At 46.1% G+C, this 25260-nt stretch overlaps 1 protein-coding gene across 1 annotated transcript in view; it reads right to left on the bottom strand.

Moving 5' to 3' along the window:
* LOC142502155 (transducin-like enhancer protein 1) overlaps window positions 1–25260 on the bottom strand; it is a 75738-nt gene that overhangs the window by 21261 nt on the left and 29217 nt on the right. Inside the window, exons 2-11 of the mRNA XM_075613030.1 lie at window positions 24392–24454; window positions 24167–24241; window positions 22027–22216; window positions 21071–21087; window positions 19500–19604; window positions 19287–19331; window positions 18750–18905; window positions 18311–18449; window positions 18043–18221; window positions 16819–16889 (exon numbers count right to left, since the gene is read on the bottom strand). Of these exons, the coding sequence (XP_075469145.1) occupies window positions 16819–16889; window positions 18043–18221; window positions 18311–18449; window positions 18750–18905; window positions 19287–19331; window positions 19500–19604; window positions 21071–21087; window positions 22027–22216; window positions 24167–24241; window positions 24392–24454 (1040 nt within the window). The remainder of the gene's footprint in view (window positions 1–16818; window positions 16890–18042; window positions 18222–18310; window positions 18450–18749; window positions 18906–19286; window positions 19332–19499; window positions 19605–21070; window positions 21088–22026; window positions 22217–24166; window positions 24242–24391; window positions 24455–25260) is intronic.

The raw sequence follows: 25260 nt of genomic DNA, 5'->3' as shown, positions 1-25260 counted from the left end.
CTATGGTAAACAGGTAGGTCTTGAGCATGTTTTTAGAGATTTCCAGAGAGGGGGGCCTCTGGAACAATCTGCTTTGTACAGTTTGAAAAAGTGGAAGTAGTGTGGCTAAAAGCTTGTGCACCAAAGGAAATCTAGGGGGTTCTGGGAACTGTTAGGAATCCTTCATCTGCAGATCGAAGTGAGCGAATGGGAGTGTAAGGTATTAGACTATCAGATAGCTGGGACCCTGGTCATTTAGTGCTTTGAATGTCAACAAGCCAATCTTTAAATACATTTGCCATTTTACAGTCAGTGCAGAAAACGGAGAGCAGGTGTCATGTGGCAAGAACGGGTCTGGTTAGTTAGTTAACAACTAGGCCGCAGCATTCTGTACCAGCTGCAGGCGGCGCAGCTCCGTTTCTGGAAGACCCAGGTAATGCGCATTGCAGTAGCCCAGGTGTGAGGGCGCAAAGGCATGATCAAGCGTAGCAAGATCCTCTGGGGGTGGGGAGGTAATGATTAATCCTGGCTATGTTCTTTAGGTGGAAGAATGAAGATTTGATCATGGCTAACACTATGTTTAAAGGTCAAGTCACAGTCAAGGACAACAAAAAGATTCTGTACATGGACAGAGTTTAGCAGCTGGGAGCACCCAAGCTGAAGGCCAATGTTGACCTAGTTGCAGTCTTGTTGTCTTCCGACAGTGAACATCCACCACGAACACTTCTGCCTGATCAGAATTCAACCTCGACCACCTGGAACTAATTAACTCTAGGAACTCAGATAATCATCTATTGAAGACCGATAGTGCCTGGTGCAAAGGACAAGAGTGTCATCTACAGTGTCATCTACATATCAGTGATAACCCAGGCCACGCCGTCTGATTATGTTACCTAGTGGTAGCATGTACACTGCGAACAACATAGGAGATGGGATAGAACCCTGTGGCACTCCACATGACAGGGGCATTACACTCCTGAAGATACTCTAACCTACAAGCTAAGAACGGTGCCACCCAGTCCACAGAAATCCTTCAGGCACTCCATTAAGATCCCATGGTCCACAGTGTCAAATGCTGCAGAGGTGTCAAGGAGTACCAAGAACGAACACTCACCTGACTCTCGCCACCAGGAGATCATTTAGCACATGAACCAGAGCAGTTTCAGGACAATGCAGCCTTCTGAATCCTGACTAGAATGGGTCCTACATTTCATAGCTTGCTAGACTGCTTTCCAGTTGGGATGCCACCAGTTTCTCAATAACCTTTCCTAGCAAAGGCAGGTTTGATACAGGCCTGTAATTCGCCATGCAATCTGGGTCTAATTCAGGCTTTTTTTTTTCTTTAAAGAAGATTAACTGCTTCCTTTAGCGGTTTGGGAAAGATCCCCGTTTGCAAAGAGCACAGGACTATTTTGTCAAACACTGGGCTGACTACATTAACAGCCTAAGAGAAGGCGCTTTGGAACTGAGTCCCAATCACAGGTAGAGGGACGCAAGTCCTGGATTGTTTGCACAAGGTCTTCCATAAAGCCAGAGAACCTGCATTTTCATGTCTAGAACCCTGATATTTCTAAGATAGCACACAATTGAGACCTCAGCCCGGATGGAGGTTACTTTATCAGAGAAGGGGAGTGCAAAACCATCAAACAGGACTGTAAAAATGCTTCACCAGACTACAGACATGCTGGTTTGCCGAGCCTCTCCACCATGCAGAAAAGCTTAGCTGGTCTATTGTTCACTACAATGATCTCACGTGACAGGAACTCCAACTTCTTACTAGTAATTGTGGACTGGTATTTTGTGATGTCAGTTTTAGCTCCTCCTCAGCCCTCCAAGACTTCAACCAGCACCGTTAAAGCCTGCGACCCCTCTTCAATTCCCTAATAGAACTGTCAAACCAAGTGGTGTGGTAGGGTGAGGTGAGGGGTCTTATGCAAACAGGAGTGATCATATCCATTGCATCCCCCAAATCTCTATTGTAGTAAAAATCGACAAAAGCACTGGAATCCACGCAAGCACTTAATAGGTCGGAGAAATCCACGTTTGTCATCAGGCCTGGGAGGGTCACACCCCTCAATGGTCAATACCTGGTCACCTCCACGGGAGAGGGCCTATTTGGGGCGTGAGCGGTGATTTAGAACAAAATTGAGTGGTGATCTGACCAGATAACCAAGTCTATTGTTAGGTCAGAGATTTTCTAAACCTGTCCACAAAACAAGATCAAGTCCGTCTCCACTTCTATGGGTAGCAGAGCAAACAAGTGGTGTGAAGCCGAGAGCACTCAGTGTGGAAGAGGTCTTGACCAAATTGAGATTTTTATCATCGATCCAGGCATTGAAATCACCCAAGATAAGCCATCTGGGGTGCTCCAGGACTTGGCCAGCAACAAGGTCTACAATTTGCTGTAGAAATACCTTCCCAAGTACACAGTATTTAATCACACGTTAGTTAGGATATAGACAGTCAATTTTATTCTTGACTCCATTGGGTTAATTAACAAAGTGGGTCCCAAGAGAACCCGATACGGGTTCTCTTGGGACCCACTTTGTTAATAAGCTTCAGTTTTTCCTATAGCACCCTGTTACTATTCATTATTGTTACTAGTAATAGGCTGAGCGGTATGGTCTCTCTTTTGGTTATTCCATTAGGTTAATTTTCTATCTGGATTCCTCTTGAAGATTAAAGTCATGTAGAAGTATTCACATTCTGCAAATTCTACCAATTTGTCACCACGTTAATTCAGGTCACCGAAACCATACTTACCAACTGATGTCTTTATGGGCTCCAATCGTTGCATTGAAATCTCACATGACTATATTGAGATGACAATTTCCTTTATTAAGTTGGTTGATTTCATGGTAGAAGTCTTCCACTTCATGGTCTGCATGACTTGATGTTGGAGCACATACTTTGACTATTTGAACCCTGTATCTTTGTCAACGGACTATTCTGGCTGCGCTTTCTGATGAGCTTTCATACTTATGTGGTTTCTCCATCTCTTGTTAACAAAGAAGCATACTCCACTGATGATTCTGCCATTATATGTACCTCTGTAATAGACGAGGTGGGGCCTCCTTTGAGATCAATGAGGCCTTCATCTTTTCTTCTAACTTCACTAATGTCAACAATATCCTTCATTTAATATTTTCAACCTCCAGTTCTTGCAGTGCTGCTTCACTGGAGATTCTGGCACTTATAGGTAACTAGATTTAGGTTTGAATGACGACGTTTGTTTAACTCCTGGGATTCTTGGCACCCTTTGGCTTCATGTCTTCTTCCTGAACGCCATTAAGCCCAGGGACATTCCAGCCTCTGGAGAATGTAGGCCATAGCTTTTTTTTTTCTGTGTTCCATATTTGGGGGTTACGGCCTTACTTGCTATGTTGGCCTCATTTGCATGTTGGCAAGTACCCCCAAGAAAATTATTCAAGCTATAATAGTATGGTTACACCTACCAGCACAAGCGCCACTATACATCTTCCTGAACACCCATTGCCACTGAAGCAGTGAGAAGGATTTGAGGGAAGAATGTGTGAGTATACACACACACACACACACACAATAGCGCAAAGTCTAGAAGAAACAAAAGGGTAATCAATGCAATAAAACTATGTTAAACAATTTGACTGTACTCCCTCTCTGTAAATGCTGCACACAGAAGTAGTCAACCCCACACAAAATTGCACAGTGTCAAGTTCCATGTGATCTACGCGCAGAAACCGTAAAAGGGGATTTTTTTTTTTTTTATATATATATGTCACAACACAAATAAGATGTAGTGGGTTAAAAATGTTGCACTCGCTTGCACACCCCTAGGGTATAGACGTATATGGGATATCTTTCATGGATATATTCTGGCAATTATCATTATAATAGACAGAAGACATCATATATCCTTTTTTAAAATACAAAAAAAAAATGGTTAAAAATCGCACTTAAGTTTCAAATTGTACTGGCATATCAGTGGGAGGGACAGATAGATGGAAGGCTTGATAGAGGGACTGTAGATGGAATGCGAATTCTTCGTGTCCTCCTGGCTGCGCCTTTGAGAACATCACCGAGAGTCCCATATGGTTTAACGCCTCTTCTCCCTACGGATGGACTGACTGCCCGTTCTCACACTTCTCACCGCAGTAAACCCTACACGTTTTGCTAATAAAGCATCTTCAGGGGTAGAAGTGGATCTGGCTATTCCTAGGTATTTTTATCATAAACTATTCATTTTTACAGAGCCAGCATTTTTACCATAATCTATTCATTTTTACAGTCATTTTTAGAGTCATCCATGCATGACGATATATAGTCTAAAAATCTACAACAAATTATAAATACAGACAGGAACACAATGTTTACTACAATTTAACATTTAAATAATCAAAACCCTTAAAATTATAAACGGTCAAATATTCATAGTTCTTACAAAATGCAATAAAGATAAACAGTTTTTAGCATGAATGTACACATTATTTATACATCGCAGAATATGATTTCTAGGTAACTAAACAAAACTAAATATATGTCTACTATTTCTTATGAAATAGCGAGTACGCCGTTATGGCCATAGCTGAAGCCTAAAGATTAAGATTAAACATGCATCTTAAATTACAAGTATCATCAAAAACGCATTTCTATTGAAAGCAATAAAAAAAAAAAAAATTAGGAAATTTACCAGAGGTGAAAGCAGGCCGGTACGCCATACCGGTAAAACAGTAAGTGCCGACACTGTGTACCGGTATGAATTACTGGGGATTTTACTAACCTACCTCAGAGGCGGGAGTCTCTCTAATATGGATATGCCATATTAGGGCAATTACATGGGGAGAGAGGGAGAGAAAGGGAGGTGCAGAGATACAGATTAGTTTTGCTTCAGATTATTGGGGTGGTTGTGTGTATGGTGGGGGGTACTGTATGGTGGTATTATATTGTGTGTATTGTGGGGGATATATTATAATGTGGGGGTATTGTGTGTATTGTAGGGAGTTGTATTATTGTGGGGGGTAATCATTATTGGGGTAGTGTGTGTAAGGGGAAGGTGAGAAAATCAGTGAATGAGGGGGGAAGAGAAATACATGCAGACAGAGGGGGAATAGAGGGGGAAAGAGTGAAGTGATATGAAAAAGGTGGCGAGGAAGGCGTTTCACAACAGGTTGGCTTCATCAGGGGTATTGATACCCCTGATAAAGCCAATCTGTGGTGAAACGCATAGGGTGGAACAGCTGTGACTGATGGACCCATGAGCACTGCTTTACTGATCAGCTCGTTTATCTTGGCGCCAAAACTGATCACCGAGGAGACGCCTGGTGCATCGGCGCTAGGAGCATGACAGACTGGGAGTATCTCCTGCTTGTTCCAGTGTGGCGCTTGAATAAATCACTGAGGAGAAGGTGCCCCACCTGCCTGGTGTATCAGCGCTAGGAGCGGGACACATCCTATGCACTTTCCAGCGAGGAGCCCAAGAATACTGTCGGAGGCAAATCTAGTTGCAGATGGATAAAGAGTATCAGCAGAAATGGAGGATTACGGGGCAGCTGCGGGAGACTACTAAAATGTGAGTATAATACAGCATCAAAGCCGAGGAGAAAAAGGTAACCATACACAAAGTGACATCACACTTGGAAAAATCTGCAGGTACCATAAGCAGACTCCAGTGTAAAATCAGACTAGATCCAACAGAGGAGGTTGGTGCCTTCATTGCTAAAAATCCGAGAAGCAAATTCTGTGTATATATTGGTACTGACGGCAATACTCACAATATTTTCCATAAGCAGCATCAATATTGCCTACACTTAATTATCATCCATTCCTTATACAACAGCTTAACACAACCTTTATTGCTACAACTATTCCGGCATTTCAATTACCTCCATGAGACTTTGTAAATCCTTGTGACGGACCTCAAGGAGGTTAATACATAGGAATTTTAGACCATTAAGTCCCAGCTACCTTGGATATCAACGTCTAACACGGACTGCAACATTATTATCTCTGAATACAGGAGAACAATTTTTGTAGGGGTGCGACTGTAGTCCAATATTTTTGTTTCTCCTGTTTTTGCTGGCATGATTATAGGCAACTAGTTGCAACATTGGAAAGGGTCTCGTCTTATGAGACCCAATTCCAATTGAGCTATATTCTATTGTGATTATGAATGCATTAATGCGGGTTTAAAGCTCAATAAAGTCACAGGTTTTTCTGTTTGATTACTTCCTCATTTGGGAGTTCTTTTTGTGTTAATTTTAGTATATTTTCTATTTTATATACTTACCTTGTTTTTTTTCTTATCTGAGGAAAACTTGGTATACCACCAACTTCATTACATTCTATATGCGCCTGAGTGTCCCTTTTTTCTGTACATCCAGTTTATGCCACTGTCACTCTTTGCCAGATCCTGTATAAGGTTTGGACACAAATGAAGTGACTACAATTCCCTGATTGATATTAAAGTCCTATACTACATTGGTTTGAAACTGTGGGATAGTCCTGAACATCTTATCCTGGGTGTATCTGAAAAAATGGCTTGCGACATGATAAAGCCTGGAGCTTTCCAACCCTACGGTGCTGTAGCCTCTTGGAAAACTACTTTGTGAGTAGTCTCATAGGGAGCTTGAGAATTGGTTCAAACAAGGAAGAAGAGTTGCAGTAGCACCAAGTCCAGATCCCATGAAGGAACAGGATCCTAGAGGTAGGCCTAATTCTAGAGGCCATAGGATCCAAGTTAATAGGTTTATGATAGAATGCACCAAATGCGATCACTTGGACCCTAAGAGATGCTGGTTTTAAACCCTTCTGGAATCATTGCTGATGAAAGTAAATACTGCGCCACCCAAGGCAGCGGAGGAGCATCTGGAGAGTGTTTAGTCAAGGTCGTTGGGTCGGGATTGGACAAGATAGATTAGTCTTGATACTTGCCGGGGTCGGAGCCAGGAGAGTAGTCTGGTGCCGTAGTCAAAGGTAGGAGCCAGGAGGATAGTAGTTTGTTCGAGTGCCGTGGTCAGGGATGAAGATGTACAGAAGGTCAGAGGCAAGCAGGGGGTCAGTATCCAGAGAAGGGTCCGCAGTCAAGCCTGGTCGGTACACAGGAGATCAGACAGCAAAGCAAGGTAAGGCAAGGTACAACACAAACGCAGCAGGAACAGGGATGTGGAAACACAAGGCTACCATGAACAATGCTCAGCCAAAGAATGAAGGGAATGGCTGAGCATAAATAAAGGGATGTGACCAAAGACAGGGGGGTAGAGCGGAGGAGCGGCCTCTGCGGAGGCAAGGATAGGCTGGGAGGTGCAGGAGACATTGGGAGTGATAATGAAGGTTGACCCCTAGCTGGGGAGCGGTGCAAGTGTCGCGAGCGGGGGGCGGAACCAAGCTCCGTAGAAATATTGAAAGTTCAGTGGTCGCACGTGCTCTGTAAGAAGCGCGGAGGTTTGTGGAGCAGCAGGTAAGTAGGGAACACGCCGCAGAGGACGTGTTCCCAGATTCCTTACAGTACCCCCCCTTGAGGAGCGGCATCAGGACGAGTCAAATATGGTTTGAGAGGCATGGAAGCGCCTAAGCAAACTGGGAGTGTGTACTTGGTGGTGGGGTATTCAGGACTGGAGTCCGAACCGCTTCCAAAAGGATCAAATACTGGATTGCCCCTCCAGATGTTCTAGAAATCAATGATGGACTCTCTCGTACTCCTCTTGTCCTTGTACGATCACAGGTTTAGATATAGAAAAAGAATCTGGAAATTGAAAACTTTGAAAGACAGGCTTCAAACGAGACACATGGAACACTGAGGGTATCTTCATAGAGGAGGAGAGTTGAAGACGGTATGCGACCGGATTGATTCACTCCAGGATAGGGAATGGACCCAGAAACCTCGGGGCCAATTTGAGGGTGGGTGTCTTAAGCCTGATATTCTTAGAAGAAAGCCACACTGACGCCTGGTTTGAAGTCGGGCACCTTGCGACAATAACGATCCGCCTGAAATTTTTGTCTGCGAGTTGCCTCGTCGAGAGTCCTTTGGATCCTCTTCCAAGATTCCTGTAAAAAATTGATTCTGTTGTCTGCTGCTGGGACCCCGGAGGAAGTAGTGATGGGGAGCCGTGCAGGGTGAAATCCATAACTGATAAAGAATGGGGATTCTCGTGTAGATTCGTTCCTTAAAGAATTGCGGACGTACTCTGCCCATGGGAGAAAATCCACCCAGTCATCTTGGGCGTTGGAAATTAAGCACCGTAAATACTCTTCCAAGGTCTGGTTAGTCCTTTCGGTCTGTCCAGTGGTATGGTGATGATACCCTGGAGGAAAAATGGAGAGATATCCATTCTTTGGGCGAATGCAAGCCAGAATTGAGATAAATTGAGATCCACGTTTGGATACTATTGTCAGTGATACCCCATGAATACGAAAAACTTCCTTAATGAAAATATCTGCCAAGGTAGCGGAGTTAGGTAAACCTTTCAGAGGGATAAAATGAGATTGTTTTGAGAATCTGTCAACGACAACCAGACTGGTATTCATTCTCCTGGAAATGGGAAGCACAACAATAAAATCCATAGAGAGATGACTCCAGGGGCGATCCGGTATTAGCAGTGGGCGTAGGAGACCCGGAAGTTTGTTGCGAGCATTAATTTTGAGCGCAGATGGAGCAGGACTTGATAAATTCTTAAATGTCTTTTAACATGGTGGGCCACCAAAAAGGTTCGCCTGATGAGATCTGAGGTTCTTCTGGTACCAGGATGACCGGCAGACTTAGATGAATGACCCCATTCTAGAATTTTGTTACGAAATTGTGGAGCAACGTACAGACAACCATCCAGCACCTCTAGACCTTTAGGGATGTGCGTTTGAGAAGCCAAGATGTCATCCAGGACATCAAAAGTATTGGCAGAAATAATATATTTGGAAGGAAGGATAGTCTCAGATACATCTTCAGACTTTTCTTCGACCATGAACTGGCAGGACAGTGCATCAGCTTTCAGATTTTTTTTGACCCAGGAATATAAGAGAAAACATAATTGAATCTAGAGTGAAAAAAAAGTGACCAACAGGCCTGGTGGGCTCCAAGGCGGCAGGCGCTTTCTATGTAGAGCAAATTTTTATGATCAGTGAGAATTGCGATAGGATTTTCAGTACCCTCCAGGTGTCTCTATTCTTGTAAAGCAAGCTTGATGGCAAGAAGCTCCCGGTTGCCAACGTCATAGTTCTGCTCCGACAAAGAAAATCTCTTAGAAAAAAAAAAACCCCCGCAAGTGTGTAGTTTGGCCTGAGGTGATTGCTCAGACAAAATAGCCTCCGCCCCAACAACAGATGTGTCTACCTTCAGGGTGAAAGGTAATTTGGGGTCTCGGTGACGTAAGATAGGTGCAGATACAAAAGCTTTTTTGAGTAAATCAAAGGCTTGGAGTGCCGCAGGTGGCCAGGAAGAGTTATTTGCTCCTTTATTAGTTAACGCTGTGATCGGAGCTACCATGGAAGAACATTTTTGAAAAATTTGCAATAGTAATTGGCAAATCCTAAAAAAACGTTGAATCGCTTTCAGAGAAGTAGGCTGTGGCCATTCCAGTACTGCCTCGAGTTTAGCAGGGTCCATGGAAAATCCAGAGTCTGAGATAATATAGCATAGGAATGCCGTAGAAGTTTGGTGAAACATGCATTTTTCTAGTTTAGCATAGCGATGATTCTCCCGAAGGCGAGACAGGACCAGTTTGGTATGATGGATGTGTTCTGAGAGAGATTTAGAGAATATAAGAATGTCAAGATAGACTATGACAAAAAGATTGAGGTCTTGAAAAATCTCATTCACGAATTCTTGAAATAGAGTAGTCGGTGTCCGGGGTGCCGTAGTCAAAAGGTAGGAGCCAGGGGGATAGTAGTTTGAGTGCCGTGGTCAGGGATGGAGATGTACGGAAGGTCCGAGGCAAGCAGGGGTCAGTATCCAGAGAAGAGTTCGCAGTCAAGCCGGGTCAGACAGCAAAGCAAGGCAACGCACAACACAAATGCAGCAGGAACGTTTAAACACAAGGCTAACATGAACTATGCTCAGCCAAAGAATGAAGGGAACGGCTGAGCATAAATAAAGGGATGTGACCAATGAAACTTGGGGGTGGAGCGGAGGCAGGGAAAGGCTGGGAGGTGCAGGAGACAGGTGGGAGTGATAATGAAGGTTGACCCATAGCTGGGGAGCGGTGCACGTGTGCGCGCTGCGAGTGATGGGCGCGCGTCGCGACCGGGGAGCGGAGCCAAGCTCCATAGAAACATTGAAAGTTCTCCGTGGGCGCGCGTGCTCTGTAAGAAGCGTGGAGGTTTGTGGAGCAGCAGGTAAGGAGGGAACACGCCGCGGAGGAAGTGTTCCCTGATTCTGTTTTAAGGTCAAGTTCTTCTCTGGATATTTGAGAGACCCGATTCCTTGAAGTGAACTCCTGGCATTTCCAGAAATTCCAAGGAATACTCCATGCCTATAACATACTGAACGCAGGAGTCTGTTTGGACCCAGTGGTCCAAAAATCCTGCCAGTCTGCCCTGACCGACATACCCAGTCCCCTACATGGGTCTTGCTTCTTGATGGTCCCCCGAAAAGATTTTTGACCAGAGGGGCCCCAGTCCCAGGTTTCCTGTAGTGAAATCCAATTCAGATTATAAAAGTACTCCCTGGTCTATAAGACCTTGCATCCGGAAAACCTAGTCTTTGATCAAACCTCAATGTTTAAAGTTGTAATCTTCTCTGATGGGGTAATTTCTCCTTCCAGCCATCTTTGAAATATCCAGTGGTTTTCAGAAGAGATGAGCACCGTCACAAGGTAAAGACACTTGTCTATTCTTGGACAAAGCATCCGCTGCCCATGTTAAACCAAGCGCTATTCTCACAGCTATAGTATATGTTGAGGATCCAGCTGCTAACCTGATAACGTCCATGGAAGCGTCACACACAAAAAGTCCATTGAATCTTCAATATTGTAAAACTCTTAATTGTTCTGTCTTGCTGTTCCTGCTTCAATCCTAATCTTCCAGGTTGAATATCCAAATTCTGATTGTTGAGATACAGGCCCATTGCTGTTGCTGGTTTCAGCATCATTCCGATGAGTATTGTTTGCGTAAAACACCCTCCATTCTTCGACCCATAGGATCCTTAAACGACGATCCATCCTGTAGGGGGATTGTTGCATTTCTTACCATCTTGGCGACAGCTGCATCCACCTCTTTGGTGTTATTATCCAGACACTGCAGTCCTCTTTACTGAATATTTACATTTTCATGTCCTTTATATTTATAAAATGTTTGACCAGGAAGTAATACATTGAGAGTTACCGTTAGTTTTCAAGTATGTCCTGGGCATAGAGTTAAGTTGACAAGCATGGTTACAAATATATACACAGTTACACAAGTGAACAGGGTGTACATTTTATACAAGACATTGCATGCACAGTTAGATAAAATATATATTATAGCCGTAGGCAACGTTTACAGACTAGATTAAAATGCGAGACAGCTTTATTTGTTTAAAGAACTTAGACTGGTGGAGGCTGTGAGAGTCTCTGGTAGATTGTTCCAGTTTTGGGGTGGACAGTAAGAGAAGGAGGAGCGGCCAGATACTTTGCTGAACCTTGGGACCATGAACAGTCTTTTGGAGTCAGATCTCAGGTGATAAGTGCTGCATGTGGTAGGGGTGAGGAGCTTGTTCAGATAGATGGGTAGCTTGCCCAGAAAGTATTTGAAGGCGAGAAAGAAAATATGAACTTTGCGCCTAGACTCAAGTGATGACCAATCTAGTTCTTTGAGCATTTCGCAGTGATGTGTGTTGTAGTTGCATTGGAGAACAAAACGGCATATTGAATTGTAGAGGGTATCAAGTTTGCCAAGGTGAGTTTGGGGTGCCGAGCCGTATACTATGTCCCCATAGTCAATAACTGGCATTAGCATCTGCTGTGCGATACGCTTTCTGACCAGCAGACATGTGGATAATTTGTTCCTGTAAAGTACATCTACTTTGGCATAGGTTTTGGATGTCAGGGTATCAATGTGCATCCCAAATGTTAAATGGGAGTCAAGCCATATGCCCAAGATTTTAAATCTAGTAACAGGAGTAAGGGTGGTGTTAGCGTTGGTTCTGATCTGGAGCTCAGTCATTGGAAGCTTTTGAAATTTAGCTTTGGCCCCAAATACCATTGTTACAGCCGTGTCCATGTTTAAAAACAGTTTGTTTTGGGAACTCAAATCTTCACGTCTCAAAAAGTCAGATTGAATGAAACCAGTTTAAAAGCATGCTGCCCTATTCCAGAGCACTGGAGGTTGTTAAGCAAGATAAGTAAGTAAGTAAGCCTTTGCAAAATCTAGGAATACTGCACCAGCGAGATGTCCCCGTTCCATTCCATACTGGATTTCATTGCAAACTTTTAGCAGGGTAGTAACCGTGGAGTGTTTGGGCGAAAGACAGATTGGAATTGGCTAGGGAAATTTGTCTTGGTATAATAAAATCGCTTAATTCAGTTTTCCATGACTTTGGATAGTATTGGGAGAAAAGAGATTGGCCTGTAGTTTGAGACAGTGTTTTTGTCCCCACTTTTGAAGATTGGGACAACTCTGGCAGTTTTCCAGGTCTTAGAGATATGGCCCGCAGACAGGATAGTTGACTATGGAAGCAATTGATTTGGCAATGGCTGGGGCACCAAGTCTTAGGAAAATAGATTGTAGTAAGTCAGGTCCACATTGGCTGCTTAGTTTTAATTTGAGGAGCGCTTTTGTAATCTCTTCAGATACTGGGCCAAATTGAAAATTGCGAGCAGTGTTGGGAGAGGGTGGGGTTATAGGGGTACTCCCAGTATGCGATTCATGTTTGTAGTCTGGGTTGCGTTTCGCTAATAAGTTAGTAGCACACCCCACAAAGTAATCATTGAATGCATTTGCAATGTCAGTGGGATTTGCCAGGGTAATATTCTCCTTAATGATATTACATGGTTGTTGGTGGCTAGAAGGCTGGAATATATTGTTGATAACCTTCCAGAAGTTAGCTGGGTTTGATGTATTCTGGTAAAGATTGTCAAGAGTAATACAGTGCTTATATGTGTCTTGTTTGCCTTGTGCACATGTTCCGCAGGCATCTGTAGTTATTAGGATCCTTAGTCACTGCTAATCTTTTATCCAGTGATGACCATTCCATCTTCAGAGTGTCGTTAATAGAACTTAACAGCAAAAGTTCTAGATGATTTAGTGCCAAAAAGGCTTGGTCCAGGAGCCCCACTCTTCTCTGGTGTCCTCAATATTCATTATGAGATTGACATTCTTAATGTGCTTCTCTATAGCGTCCATCTTAAAAAGGACCTTGCATCTATTTAGGTTTCCTCCTCCACTGACGAGGAATCTCCAAGTTCTAAGACACTTGCCTGTTCTGAATAATCAATTAAACGGTCAGGCTACAAATCCAATGAAGACTGATCTGGGCCTATTTAATGAGCCGAGACTGCGCTTTATCAAAAGACTGCAGGAGTGAAGTTTTCTTTCAGTCAATGAAAGTAGTTAAGAGTAGCATTTTCTTCCGCAGATATCTTCTTTATGCAGTGTGCAAAATCTTGTGAGGTAGGTAGCAGACGTTTGGAACCGCTCCCTGCACAATGTTTAACCACAGAAGCAGTTGTTCAAGGCTTGACAACTTGAGGCTCTTGCTGAGGCTGCTCTGCTTTCTGGTACCCTGAAAATGTAGAAGGAACAGACTGCTAGCTTTCCATCAATAAGGGAACAAATAAGCAGGAAAACAGGTGCTTATTAAATAGCTGTCAGGTGTTTCCAACTCCCCCACAGGTACTAGATCTCCTCCAGGTGCAGCTCGTTACAATGAGGTGTGGTGATTAATGAGCAGGTGCCAAATAGCTGCTTAGTAGCAGATTTACAAGGCAAACTGTAATTTAGCCCCAGAAACTCCTTCCTGGGCTTAACAATGTGAGCCCTTACCGAGGCTGCCCTTTTCTGGTCCCCTGAAACTGTAGAAGAAACAGACATGCTGTTAGCCTATCAATAAGGTAATAAATAAGCAGAAAAACGCATGCTTTTTAAATACCTGGCGTCCAGAACCAGCTTCCTCCCTGGCGCAAAAAACGCTCCCCTATGTCATCTGCGGGTGTCGCACCTCCGCTCCCCAGAGAAGCGGCTCCCATAGTCTAAGGGGGAAGATGCCTAGCAGCGCCGAAACACGGCATTATGTGGCTGGCAATAGCACTACAAAGGCGGCATGAAAGCAGCCATTGGAGGAAACAGTAGGGAAAACCACCTACTCCGTTCAGGGCAGCATCAATGTGGCCCTCGGACATCCTGCAGCGGTAAGCAGCGGGCGGCGAGAGAAGAGGACCATGTGAGCGGAGCAGGGGAACAGACGAGAAGGAGCTTCAAATCTTCTGACTTCCGGTGTCTGCAGCTGCTGCAGCGCAGCTCCTCCCCGGCCGTCCTGCGCCGCTCCTGCTCCGCTCACACGGTCCTCTTCTCCCTCTGCCACAGGCTGCATGTACTTCTCTGCTTCTCTGCTCCTGCTGTTCTCCAGGAGGACGACAGAGGGAGCAGGACGGAAATACCCGGCCCCGGGTTCCAGCGCCCGGGGCCGGTTCTGGGTAGCTTAAATATGGCCAGGTATCAGGTAATTTCCCAGGTACCCATTCCATCACTAACAAGAATAACTGACCTAAGGTGGATAACGCCCCCCTCATAGTAGTCACAAGTGCTTGTCCTACTAGCTGTGAAGAGGAGGAGCTATCCTATTAGTATATGGCTGCAATAGAGCAGGGGAGCGCAAACTTTGTCTGCTCTCCCCCCCTGCTCGCACACCCACCCATCCCCCAAACCTTTTCTAACATCATGTGAACTCGCCAGATGCCGCCGAAGCCAAGGGACTTACACAAAGGCCTTGCACACTCCCCTGGCATTTCATTTAAATGTTGTGGATAAGAACGCGGGGCCTATAAGTGCCGCGCACCTCCCCAGAAAATGTTGTGCCCCCAGATTGTGCACCCTGCCATAGAGGACGTAGAAGAAAAAAAAAATGTATTCATATAAACATAAAAAAAAAAAATGTACATACATAATCTGCGGTATAATAGGACTTTTAGGCAGATGATTATATAAATAAACCATCAAGAAAAAGCTAGTGACCTGAATGTGTAAATCTAGGAGAGCGAAGAAATAATATATTTATATGGTATATAGTTCTCATCCAACCTAGATATCACATGTATTATAAAAGGAACAAAGTTAAAAACCTCAGAGACGACTATGAGCCAAATGTTAAAATTAGTCCATGGCTATTGGAGGAAAACACCTGTTTTATGAAATGAAGGTAAGGGGGGGAAAACAAAGAAGAACCCCCCCCCACCCACCCGAACAATGTAGAAGTAAAGGCCCCAATATAATTAATGTGCAGGAACACACTATGACAGTGCGAGAAAAAATCCCAAATCAATATCACATTGAAACCGTGTGGTGTAATGGTTCTCAATGCTTGGTGACTATTACCAGACACACTTTCACCCCTAAAGAAGCTTTACTAGCGAAACGCGTAGGGTTTACAATGGTGGGAGGTGCAGGAATGGGCAGTCGGTCCATTCATAGAGAGGCACTGTCATACCATACGGGACTTTTGGTGATATCATCTTACCAGGGGCAGGCAGGACATCTCTGTGCAGGTGCATGAAGGTAGACATTTGTTTCCCTGGCTGCAGTTTTGCACCCAGCTTGTTTTATCACAGACTTGTGCGGTTCTGCAATTTGTGGTTAGGCCATGGTGAGGAGTTCCGACAGACCTGCATTGATTGGACATCTGGGGGGGCACGGTGAGCGAGTGCCTTCCAGCCCAGCCGGTACGATCATACCAGATACTAGCCGGCTCAGAAGAGGATCGCCCAACCGTATGCTGTGGAATCAGCCGAGCCCTGCATTGTGCTATTGAGAGGCACGGGTGTCCTGGTAAAAAACACCCACTGCTTGTTTTTATCAATCTTGTGAGTGTGATTTATGCTTTCTGATGTGTGGCATCATTAAAACAGAGTACACTATGTCCTTTCATTTCGGCTTTTCTCATTAGGTAATTTGGCGATTTTTCCTGTTACCTGGAGGGACCGTTGGAGTTTTGGATATATGCGTGTTCACTTTTAGTACACATTTATTTACCACAAAGTATTTTTCCTGAGGGAGGGGGCGTCTCATTCCTTTTTTGCTATTTCATACACACGGACTGGGAGACCGGTTATTTTGAGAGCTGCATCCCATCACATACAGGGTTTAATATCACGATTGTATCACTTGTATTACATTTGGTGTATGTGGTGTGGATTACAAGGAATAGGCATTGCATCTGCAGTCCCTCGATCAGACTCTGCATTTATCCAGCCTTTTATCCCATTGATATGCCAATATCATTTGAAACCTTGCGAGAGCGATTTTAACTGTTTTTTCTACATAAAAAAAAAATATAAGGATCTACACTATTTTCTGTCTATTCCTTTTGCCAGACTATATCCAAGAAAGATATCCAGATACATCCTATATATACCCAAGAGAGGTACATGCGAGTGCAACATTTTTAACAAGCTACATCTTATCTGTGTTGTGACATTCTACATATGTTTTTTTTTCTATTTCCGGTTTCTGCACTGGCGCCACTTAGAACTTTATACAGCAACGTGTGGGCCCGAGGGCTTCTATGGGCAGCATTTACAGAGAAGGAACGGACGGTAAAATTGATGTTTTACACTCTATAGTTCATGGTTTTATCACATGGATTACCTTTCCGTTCCTTCTAGACATTGTGCACTCGCACTTGATATTACATACACGTCAAGTCACAGGCAGCGAAAGCATTGAACGTGGAATGGGACTCACGGTTTTCCGGACACTGCTCCTGGAATCCCAGCTCCCAATCCTCGCATGTGCGCATGGGGGTCATAACTGACCTGCGCGTGGGGGGAGGGGGGGAAACAGTGTCAGACATGGTCCCACACAATTACCCCCCTGAACTCGACTGCTTCGCGTCCATAAAGTGGGACTGACGCGCAAATACGTCAAATGCTGCAAACCGACCCTTTCTACTCTGGTTTACTGCAGTGCATTGTAATTAAAATATCTTCAGGCACCATACAAATGAGGAGCGCGGGTGAGGGCGGCGCGAGTGCGGGGCGGCTGCCGGATGAGAAGCACAGCTGATGGTTATTGGTTTCAAGATTAAGCCCTCCGCAGCCAGAATTACCAGCAACGCAACTTTCCGGAAGCAAAGGCGTTGAAATAACGGGATTGGGACCTGGATCTGGTTATCTGGGAAAGCCATGGTCCTGAGCTGCGCCGATACCCACGGCCCCAAACAGTTAACGCGCCAGTGTGACAGCCTCTCGCTCATGGAATTATTCCCCTCTTATGGAGACATAGAAGGTTTTTTGTGCTTGCTTCCTCTGAATTACTATAAATATAGGATGAGCATCTAACCCATGTTACATGGCAAGTGAGCCACTATACTCGTTTAACCTTGACCCTAAGGCTGCGGTCCCAGTGCGTTCTGTAGCACGCGTGCCTGGCAGGAGGGGGCGGCGCGTGCACAGCGCTTCACCGCAGATCGCGGTCCTGGGAGAAAGGGAGTTTGCGACGGAAGGCGGGCGTTTTATGGGGGCGTGGCCATTACCTCACGCAGCTGGTTCGCCCTCATTGGCTGAACTGCCGGCAGGGGCATGGCCACGCCTCCGTCGCAAGTTTCACATACAATTTTTTTTGTATGTGTGAAAACTTGCAGTACAGCACGGCTGCTAAATGCGCGCCGACGCATGTACTGGGCCCGGACTGATTGGCGGGCGGTTCTTGTGCGCATAGCGCACGCTGAAGAACGCACTGGGACCGCAGCCTAATTACTTACGTTTTCCAGTTACTTGTTCTATCCTAAAACAAGACCTACAAATATAATAGGAATTCTGCTGAATTTAAGGAGGTAGGGGGGGAAAATCTCAGTGAAAAAAATTGTTTTTTGAATAAATTATGTTGGAGTTTTTTTAGTGTTCCAGCCTGGGGTGCCCCTCAGGCCAATCTCGTACCAATCAGGGATGAGGGGCTCTGGTTACTCACCAGGGGCGACCTCCCATAGGATCCTGCAGCTGCTCCCCCATTTATCTGCGGGGACATGAGGTGCAGCCCGGCGTACGCCGCCGCCGCCGCCGCGCTCTCCCCGCTCACAGAGGGGTGCGCCATGCTAAACGCAGCAGGGTATGCACCCTGTGCTGCCAGAGAGTTCCTGAGACCCAGAGCTGCAAAGGGAAAACATTAGTTAGGTTTCAGTACCAGGGGGAGCACACGCTTTGCTTTTCTCCCCCCCCCCCCACTCTACACTGCTTACCAAGGGGATCCATGGCCAGTTTCGCAGAAAGAGGTCGGAATTGTGGGGCACTGCTCCCGCTGGGACCAGGGGTGCCCAAGTCGCTCTGTGAATTAGGGGTGCTGGATTTCAAGCCTGGGGTCCCAGCCTTCTCCACTTGCTGTTAACAAAAAAAGATAAGGATGCGTGAGTGTGAAGTCAACGTGGTAGGACAACCGAAGACACTCCATGGGCCAAAAGTCTCGTCTGTAACCCTGCATAGCGAGGGACATACTCCATGTCCCATATGTCCTGTGTCACGATGCAATGGGGTGGAGGGAACAGACTCCATGTCCCATAGTTACCTCTTGCCTGTCACCATACAGTAGGAGAGAGACTCCATGTCCCATAGCAACTGTCCGTGACACCCTGCAGCGAGAGGTACATACTCTGTGGCCCTTCCCAGTCATGCTGTAGTTACCGTCGGGAGGTCTTTGCTCCTGGAGGGGGATACGCTGCTGGACGAGGTCATGGAGTTTGGGCTGGCAGGGGCCGGGTCTTTCCTCTGCAGGGTAGATTTATCCACCCCGTTCTCCCGCGAGGAGTAGGAGTGCACACTGTGAGGGGAGGAGGGGTCCTGGGAAGAGAGGGACAGATCACAGCCACCTCAATCTCAGCCCCAGCCCCCACAGCAACATCATATTACTCAGAGGTCAGTGTGTGGGGTGCCCAGAGGTGGGGGACACTACTTTTTGATTGTCACACACACACTCAATACTACAACTTTTATTTTTTAGATTCACAAACTTACAATTCCACTTTATTTTCAAAAAGGAAAAACGACAATATCTAAAAAATGTTTCGGAACAGTCTGCGGATTTAAAAGTCCAAAGAGGAAATGAAAGTTACGCTCATCTATAGCTAACTGTAAACCTCCATATAATTCCCAGCATGTTCCTGAGATTTCTCCCCCCCCCCCAGAAATAGGCACAGAGCCAAATATTTCCCATTCACCCACCTCATCCACCACCAGATTGTCCTCACTTTTATCTGCGTCACTACCCTGAAGAAAACAATAAAAAGAAATGTAAAAGAAAAGGTGGGGGAGGGATAGAAGGCAAGAACTGGGGGGGAGGAGGGAGGGCAAAGAATGGGGGGGGAGGGGAGAAGACGGCAAAGAGATGGGGGGGGGGGGGGGAAATGGAGAGAAGGAAATGATGGGGACACTCACATAATCCGTGCCGAAGTCCTTCTCCTCCGCTTTGCGCTTCTTGTTGCTGTTTAGATAATCTGACAGTGTCCGCACACGCTCACCGTTCGGCAGAGTTACACAGCTCTGGAGAGAGGGGAGGAAGGAGAAAGAGCATGAGGAGGGGGGGGGGGGGAAGTGTTCACTACTATACTTTTATCATCATGTATCTCACACTCACACACCTCGGGTGGGATTCCAACAATATGAACCTGTTCCGCAGAGCACAGACGCAGCATATTTAAACCCCCGATTGCTGCAGAGACGCTTAGAGCGGTTATCCGCCTTCCCTTCCCCGCAGTGAGCAGCGACCTTGGCTGCTGGCAGGCAACCAAACCATCAGAAGCCAGCGCCAACAGTGAGGTTACTGAGTGCTGCCCGGTGCCAACATGCCGCTTAACTCCTTCATCACCCACTTTCCCCCCGCAAGGGCCGGCTAAGCAAAGAGGAGGGATGGAAGATACCTTTAACTCTTACAACTCTGAACCCCTGATCACATGGCTCTCGAACACAGGAGGCAATTACAGGACAGATGTATCCCCTTCCCTGCCAGAGGGGGACCAGCAACACTGCGCACAGCAAGTTGTGCACACGTACTGTCCCGGAGCCATCATTAAAGATCCTATAAGGAGGTTGTGTCTCCATCTCTTCCCCCCTCCTCCCCCAGCAGTGCGTGGGTGCGATGACTCTGGTAAGGGAGGGTTCAAGTTTGATCATTTTTATTACACTCCAGTGTCAGTCTGCACATCACCCTCTATTGAAGAGTATGTGAATGTATACGGCTGACAGAAATATATGTAAGTTTTATTATATTCACACCAGGGAGTTTGTGCGCCCACAGTTTACCTCTATAGTAAGGTAACTATGATACGGGCTTTGGCCAGCTTATAATTGCACTACACACAAACGCATATTCTTTATTTAACCGCTTCAGGGTTCTCTCACATTTTTGACTAGTCCACGGGACAATAATGGCATACGCAGTGTAGGTACCTGCATTCGGCTAGGCCTTGATGTTGGCTGCAGGCTTATAAACGCTTTGGTCAAAGGGTTTAACTAAATAACGCTTATTTATGAGATCACTATTTTATCTTAGCCTAATTGGTAGGAGCGCAGGGATCGTTCTTTTTGTTTTTCTACATGTAAGGCCTATCTTTTTACCAGCACCAAACTCCTATTAGTGAGGAGCGCGGTAATACTGTATGTACAGTCTGATCATTTTTATTGATCTGTAGGAATTTTTTTTTTTTTTTTTTTTTTTAAAAGATAAATGATTTATTGTAGGAACCTTCACTCTATTTTCAAGCAGAGAAGGAAATCTTTCTAAAATATGGCCAGAACCTCAAGGCATTAACTATTTTATTCATAAAAATTACATTGCATCGCCCATTTAACCTCGGAACCTCATCCTCCAACTCCAGCACAGGACAACCTCCCCCCTCCACCCCCCGCAGCTGGATCTGATTAAAGAGTGGGGGGGGGGGGGGGGGGAGAAGAGAGAGGAATTAATAACTAAAAATAAAATCCCAATACCAAATAAAGAATTTACTTACAGGCCCTGGGTCTCTCTCTGTCTCCATGGGAACCCGAGAGGCAGCAGGGAAGGGAGGAACAAGGAGAAGAGAAATAGATTGCAGTATAATTTTAGTACAGAAGAATAATAATTTCACCACCCTTCCCCCCCTCCCCCCCCCCAAAGATTAAGATCTCTGTAATCCCAGTCATTCTCCGAGCTGCCAGAGGTTAATAAGTCACTCAGCCATGGGACAGCCAGGGTACCACTTTCTGTAATTGCATGTCCTGCTCATTTAGATTGCGAGCTCTTCGTGACATGGTTTCCCTTCTCTCGCAGGTTAAAGGGACAGTGCTGTGTAGAATATGCACTGAAATCCCATTCGCAATGGATTGTCGGCTGCTCCGGCAGCGAAAGGGTAAGAACAGAAAGACCCAGGCAATATAATGCCCGAGTTGGGGTAGGTTTACTATTTAGTATGTCACTTCCAAAAAAAAAAACCCAACTGTGGCAGCCATCATTAGTGGGCCTGCCAAAAAATGTTTTAGGCCTCGTCCATAGTGCAAGCGTGCGCGCCTCGGCACGGCACCTCGCACGCTCGCCTGCAGCAGGAGAGATTCCCTGTCCTGCAGACAGAAGCGACATGGAGGCGTGATGGGGGGCACAGCTGTGACATCATGGACCTGGTTCGACCTCATTGGGCGAACTGCTCAAGTGACCCGGCCGTTGCGCGTGAGATTCAAACTTGCTTGTCGTGTGACGCACAGGTCTCCCCGTCGCGCTTTTGGACTCGCTCTATACACAAATACATTGGCGTCCTAGTGTTTTTTTTTTTGGCGCGAGCGACACCATGGACGCAGCTTTAAACTTTTTACAAGCAAGCAAGCTACCCCCCCCCCCCCGCCCCCCCCTCCGGCTAAATGAAAGGCGCTAACCATTGAAGTGGAAGCCCAAATTTGTTCTGGTCAGTCACCTCCACCCCACCATACTCCGTACCTCTGTGGTCAGCATCTAAGAGCCCCTCCTTGGCCGCCAGTTGCGATTGTAGGCCGAGGACGCCGGACAGGGCTAATAAGCTGGAGGCGCTGGTGGCCGCGGCCAGGCCTTGGCCCTGCAGGCTGGAGGGGTGGGGAGTTAAGGGGATGGGGGGAGGGTGGTGAGAGAGGTGCTGAGCCTGCAGCTGGTGCTGTGGGGGGAGGATGCCATGAGGTTGGAGGGGGGGAGGGGGGGGGGGGGGGAAGAGATATCCAAGAAGAAAGAAAAACAGGTTAATGCAAAATTCTAATAACCATGTTCTTGCCACAAAGATATGTTACAGGAGGTTTAGGGTTAGTTCAGAAACAAAAACAGAACTATGATAGATATACATGACACTTCCCAGCTTCACCACGTTAACCAGCGGAAATAAGGGACCCGTGATCAATGCTTATATCAAATGGACCAGTTCCATATTACAGCGCTATGCCTGTATATACACACACGTCTCGCTGCAGCGCCACACCTTTGTATACACGTCCCATTGTAGCGCTACACATGCATATACGTTCGCAGGGCCGGCTTTAGCAAATGCGAGGCCGTGTGTGACATTTGTGTATAGGTACCGTGCCTGCCCCAATGGGTTAACTTAAAATAAAAATAAATAATAAATCACACAGACCGGTTTATTGACCCATAACACAAAATACCTCACAACACACCTCCTCACCCCCTGTGAGGTTGGCATTTACTGTGTGGTCTTCACTTGGCATGGTATTCCAAAGATAGTACCCACTGGGACCCGAAACGTTGGGCGAGTATGTGTGATGGGACAATAAACACCCTCCTTCAGCTTTTGTGTCCAGTGCTGATAGCATAATTACTTTTGTTTTCAGTTATTTTTTTCTTCTAAATTATGTTTTTATCAAGCACAGACACTGCCTTGTACGGCACTGACTTTGCGAGATTGCAGCCATTCTTTTGATCATCGTACACACGCACACAAAAAAACCCCCAGATTAATATATTTATTAGAATTTTTTGTTTTTACCATTTATTTTTTCAAATACACACGCACGCGCACGCACGCCAGAAAGGGGCAGTGGGTGCAGGACGGAGGGAAATGGGGTTGCGGGTGCAGGAGAGGGGTATAGTGGGCACAGATAAAAGGGCAGTGCTTCACTTAATGGCTGCTGCCTGCCATGTGACTACCTTCTAGGGGCACTATGCTCAAACAATTCTTTGACTTGTGGCCATGCTGCATTTCTAAGGCCACGTCAAGGGTGAAGCTGCGCGCGCTCGTGCTCAGCACGATCAAACATTGCGACACTGGTTGTCCCGAGTGCACGTGCACCCGCGCTTCACACAGCTGCTTGCCGAGACAAATTCTTTTGAATTTGTCGCGCTTGCCCATGTGACGTGCGCGGTCCAGCCAATGGGGGCGAACAACTAACGTGATGTCATGGGCACGCCCTCCCCTGACGCCCTACTACACTGAACACTAATTGCCCCTGCTCTCCCGGCACGGCGCTCGAGCGAGCTCTCAGCCTGGACGAGGCCTTAGGTGTAGCATTACGTCCCAGAAGCCCTTGTAGAGGTGGGTGGGGACTAGGCACAGAGGAGGCATCTGAGCTACTGGTGCTTAAAAGCGCGGAGCCCCTAAAAGCGCGGGGCCATGTGCAGAGGCTGCCTCATATACGTTCAGTTACATTCCAACGCTACATGTATATAAAAACTGTTACATTGCATTAGAGAATATTCAGAACACCATACTGATAATTCATAACAATGCATCGACTGCTCAGCGGGAACATATCACCATTACTACAGGGAGAGCACTCAGCCATTTAACACTGCTGCAATTAACCTCTTGGCTGCCAGAAAAGCCAGCATTTCACAGCAGCGCCGCACCCCCCATCGCCGAGCCACGTGTCGCTGGCCTCACTGGTAGTGAAGGGGTTAGAGATGATGCCCAACTATTGGCAAAATTATGTTTCATGGCCGAATGCTTTCGCTCTTCCTAAAGACCGCTCGGTATCTGTAATGTAACATGAAAACAGCAGAGGGGAAAGTTACAGTAAAGAAAACAGGAAGTATTTTGGGGGAGGGGGGTAGGGGGGAGTGTACACACCGCGGCCAGCTGAGGGGGGATGAAACGTACCCCGATGGCAGCATTCAGCTCTCCCATTGTCACCTGCTTGGCCCGTTCTACCGCCTGGACCACCTGTTGCTGGTGCTGGGGAAGAGAACGAGAGAAAAAGAGAATGAGGGAGGAAGGGAGGGGTGGCGAGCTGCTGGCCCTGGTGGCAGTGAAGGGTTAAACTTCCCTGATCAGAGTAACGGAGGGGGCAGTTGTGAATGCATTCGTGTCCACACACTCACTCACCTCCTGGGATAGGAAGGGCACAAGCTGGGCGCAGATAACGTTCAAACGCTTGGCGATTTCTGTCTGAAATGAGATGCAGGAGGGTCTCATGAGCAAGGGAGCGGTTATATGGGGCCACAGGGGCAGTTAGAGAGGTTAAATGGAGAAATAGGGGGAGTTAAAGGAGGGGAGTTATACGGATCAATAGGAGTTATATGGAGAAATAGGGGGAAATATAGGGGGCAATAGGCGTTATAGGGAGCAGTTATATGGTGCAACAGGAGGAGTAATATGGAGCAGTTACGGGATATCACAGTTTACATTTAATTGCCAGTTTTCCCTGTCTTTAATTCCATTAAAGCCGCTGGGTCTGAGGTGCGGTTATAACCTTTGTGCCCTAAGAGATCCACATCCGATGTAAGAAAAAACTCCAACACAATCAGTGCAAATCGTATAATCTTGGCACTTACTGGCCAAGTTTTTACTATTTATATAGAATGGCTGCTCTTAAATATATCCTGCTCCATATTTCTTTGTAACATCTCAAAATAAAGCAGGTGTTCCTGCAGCGAAACTATCATTATTATACAAGTGAGGGACGAACAGTAATTTTGGGAAAGGATCCACGCGGATTAATACAGATATACAATTTAATGATAAAGTATCTCAGGAACACAGGATCTCCAGTGAAGATGACTGAGGGAATATATAAAAAAAAAATTGGAATATAAAAATAAAATAGGTATGTGCACCCCCCCCTCCTTCAACCCCCTGCCCCCATCGCTCACACAGCCCCCTCTGCTGCTAATTGACGCTCAAGATACCAGTGAGGAAGGAGAGAGGGAGGTGTGGAGGTTTCAGGGCGGTAATAACAGACAATTATCAGAGGG

Source organism: Ascaphus truei, chromosome 8, assembly GCF_040206685.1.
Source record: "Ascaphus truei isolate aAscTru1 chromosome 8, aAscTru1.hap1, whole genome shotgun sequence".
Taxonomy (NCBI): domain Eukaryota; kingdom Metazoa; phylum Chordata; class Amphibia; order Anura; family Ascaphidae; genus Ascaphus; species Ascaphus truei.
The sequence above is the reverse complement of the archived record's forward strand: the minus strand, read 5'-3'. Positions and strand labels throughout refer to the sequence as shown.